Below are 3,494 nucleotides of genomic sequence, written 5' to 3' on the forward strand. Positions count from 1 at the left end.
AATAGTTATTTAACTTCTTCCGTTATATTAACAATTGCATTAGGATTATTATTTTCATTTATTTGTACTTTAAATTATCCAGGAATTGAAAAGAAAAAAAAAAAAATGATTTAAAATATTATTATTATCGGGTATCCATATTTATTTTTTAAACAAAAAAATTTTTTAAATTAATTTATTATTATTATTATTATTTTAAATAAAATTTGTATTATAATTATATTTTAAATGAGTATTAAAAACAATGATCTTTTTTTTTTTTTTTTTTTTAAATATACGAAAATATATATATCTAAAAAAAGTTTAGTTATAACAGTTTTTAATGCATAATTTATTATAAATGAAATATTTTTAAAAATAATTCATATCGTATATTATTTTAAATATATATATATATAGTAAAACTAAAAATTACACGAGTAAAAGATGTGCCACATTTTTCTATGTATATAAAAATGTATAAAAAAAATATAATAATAATGATTTTATTATATAAAGCTTGATTAAAAGTGATTTTTACGTGATTTCCTTTTTTTTTTTTTGTGTGTGTGTGTGTCTTTAAATAAATAAAAAACTAAATCAAAATATATAAAAAAATAAATAATTATAGTGATAAATTTGTTTTCTTAAATTTTTATTTAAATTATTATTTTGTTCGATAATTTTTTATTAAATTAATGATTTCGTTAATTATTTTAAATAATATAAATGCTAATAATTTGTTACGTAAGATATTTATATGTAGAACATTAATTTTTTTTTTTAATTAAATAAATATTTGCCATTTAGCATTAAACACAGATCATATTTTACCAGTTAAGTTTAAAACAAAATAAAATTATTTAATATGTGATTGGAATGTAGTCGTCTTTTTAAAATGGTAACAATGGTGATTTGTTAGAGAGTGTATAAAATATTTTTAGATTTGTGATTATTACAGATGAATTTTTTGTTGTTGTTTAAATGAAATTAATTAAAAGAAAGCTATATTCAATATAAAGCACTGTTAAAACTTAACGAGATTACGATGACATACATATATAATTATTGACCTTTTGTTATCGAAATAATTTAAAGTAACGATTGCTCTATCATTATTTTATCAAAGCCACTTGGCGGTTGGTAACAAAAGTTGTCAACAATTATATCTAAAATAGCTCCATCATCAACATATAAGCAAGGATATACTGTTCCCTTGATTCCAGTAACCGGACATTCCAATGGTTTTCCATTAATTGAAAAATTTAATTCCAGATGATCATACCAAATTCCCTAAAAAAATTTTACTTTGTTTGTAAAAAAAAAAAAAATGTTCACTTTTTTTTTGGAAGAAGAGAATAAAATTGAATGTGATAATAACTCACAATTATATCTCCTTCTTGAATTTGATTATTAACTTTGTATATACTACTTTGATTATGCCTAATACATAAATCTGAACACAAAACCCAAGATTCACTGTCATGACCACCTGGAGCTGCATTGACATCAGCTGATCTACTGGCAACACCACAACCCCAAACCCCACCTTGTTGAAGTTTAACTTCAAAATATGACTTATTTTGTACCAAAGGAGCACTGGCTAAACATCCTCCACTCCCACACATTCTTAAACCATTTTTTACAATAACAACTTCATGACCTTTTTTTAAAAAATGATTTAAATCAATTAAAATAAAGGGAAAGAAAAATTTTTGAAGAAAGTTTTAGCAGATAATAATAAAATAAACACTTACCCATGTAAGCTGTATCCAAAACAACAGGATTTGGATCCCTTCTGAGAGCATATTGCTCTGTAAATCCCATTCCGTCAAAGCAATTTTTTAAACAACAAAACATTACAGACATTTTGAATATTAATCAAAAACGATTATTAACAATAGGATGATTCGTAGATTTTCATTTTATTGTTCGTTTATTTTTATTTTAAAAACTAAAAATTAAATTACTATATATATATATTAAAATTAAACCGTAAATAATTATAAAAATTCTGTAAAAATATGTTGTTTTTAAAAACGGTTTAAATCGAAAACCACGGTTGGCATTACTGAACTCTAAAACACGCTTAAAACCATAGAGTATAAAAACAATGTAATTTCTGATTTTATAAAATGTCAATTATCGTTTACATTAAAACTCGAATATTTTTAATTTTTTTAAATAATATTATACTAATAATAACGCGATACTATTAATTATTTAATTAATTGGTTTGTCGATAAATTGTAAACTATTAAAATAATTTAATTTTCGAAAATTTTTATTAATAATTAATTCAAAAATAAAATTTTTTAAACTTTACAAAAAGTTTTTATTTTTCTTAAAATTAATATTAAATTTTACAAAAAAAATTAAAATAATTATCAAACGCCGAGTTACATGTTAAAAAAGTATTCCTTCACCTTCGATAAAAATATTTAAAATTCAATAATAATAACTTTAGTATGAGAATAAAATCACTTGTGTTAAATATTAGTTACTCAATAACAAACAAAATTTTTTCATTGGAAAATCAATCGAACAAAATGTAACTACTGGCTTTACAAACTATTTTAAAATATATCTATGGTTCTTAACCAATTGAGAGAGAGCAAGCACACTAATCAAAGTTTTACAATATTGAAATATTAAAGCCCCTTTTGGAGCCCCAATGTACATCATACACACATAAAAAATTAAAACATAAATTTTTAATAAAAACAATATGAGCAAATATTATTTATTCATATAAAAAAAAATTCCAAATAAACAATAACAAAGTAAGTATACAATTATTAATGTATGAATACACTAATTCTGTATATACATATACATATATACATTTATATTGTATTTCATAACGCTATTATACATATATATATCTAATTTCATCAAATTTTTAAAAATATTTATAAAAATTTCTCTATATAATAAAATATTTGTCAAGTTTAAAATAAATTTAATTAAGAAGAAAAATTTAATTTACCAATGGAAGCTAATATCAATCCCATAAAAGGCGGCGACGGGTGTAAAGGCCTAAAAATATTTCAATGGGAATAAATTCAATTCAATAAAATAATTTCAATAATTCAAATGGGAATCGTATAAATTACCTGGATAGATATTCCGGATGAAACTGAGTGGCAACGTAATAATTATGATTATTCAATTCCAAAATTTGCATTCTTTGCCCATCGACATCTTGTCCCACAAATATCATTCCAGCTTTTTCTAAATCGTCTTTATATTCAATATTGACTTCATACCTGTGACGATGTCTTTCTTCAATATAAGATCGATTTTCGTATAATTTTTCTGAAAAAAAAAAAAATCAATCAAAAAAGATAATACAATAATAATATTCAAAAAAAAAAAAAATCAATACTTACTAAGAATTGAATTTTCGACGACGAAAACAGTTTTTCTTTTTCCTAAACGCATGGTGCCCCCCATTTGACCCGCGTTGTGTTCGGGCATGTCGATAATAACAGGATTTGTCGTATCTGGATAAC

The 3,494-nt window shown here is 22.4% G+C and overlaps 2 protein-coding genes across 2 annotated transcripts in view; both read right to left on the reverse strand.

Moving 5' to 3' along the window:
- Positions 1-1,071: 1,071 nt before the first annotated feature.
- Positions 1,072-1,848, reverse strand: Phum_PHUM168270 (uncharacterized protein; the record flags this gene model as incomplete). The annotated part of the gene is made up of 3 exons (XM_002424958.1): positions 1,072-1,272; positions 1,365-1,642; positions 1,737-1,848. The coding sequence occupies 3 exons, from the start codon at positions 1,846-1,848 to the stop codon at positions 1,072-1,074; spliced, it is 591 nt and encodes a 196-aa protein (XP_002425003.1).
- Positions 1,849-2,945: 1,097 nt separating this feature from the next.
- The window catches only part of Phum_PHUM168280 (CTP synthase, putative), a gene marked incomplete at both ends in the record, with an annotated part of 3,100 nt that continues 2,551 nt past the window's right edge, over positions 2,946-3,494 (reverse strand). The window contains 3 exons of the mRNA XM_002424959.1: positions 2,946-3,018; positions 3,096-3,297; positions 3,372-3,494. The exon at positions 3,372-3,494 is cut by the window's right edge and continues 4 nt beyond it. Of these exons, the coding sequence (XP_002425004.1) occupies positions 2,946-3,018; positions 3,096-3,297; positions 3,372-3,494 (398 nt within the window). The remainder of the gene's footprint in view (positions 3,019-3,095; positions 3,298-3,371) is intronic.

The sequence above is a fragment of the Pediculus humanus genome, genomic scaffold, assembly GCF_000006295.1.
Source record: "Pediculus humanus corporis 1103172107513 genomic scaffold, whole genome shotgun sequence".
Lineage (NCBI taxonomy): Eukaryota > Metazoa > Arthropoda > Insecta > Psocodea > Pediculidae > Pediculus > Pediculus humanus.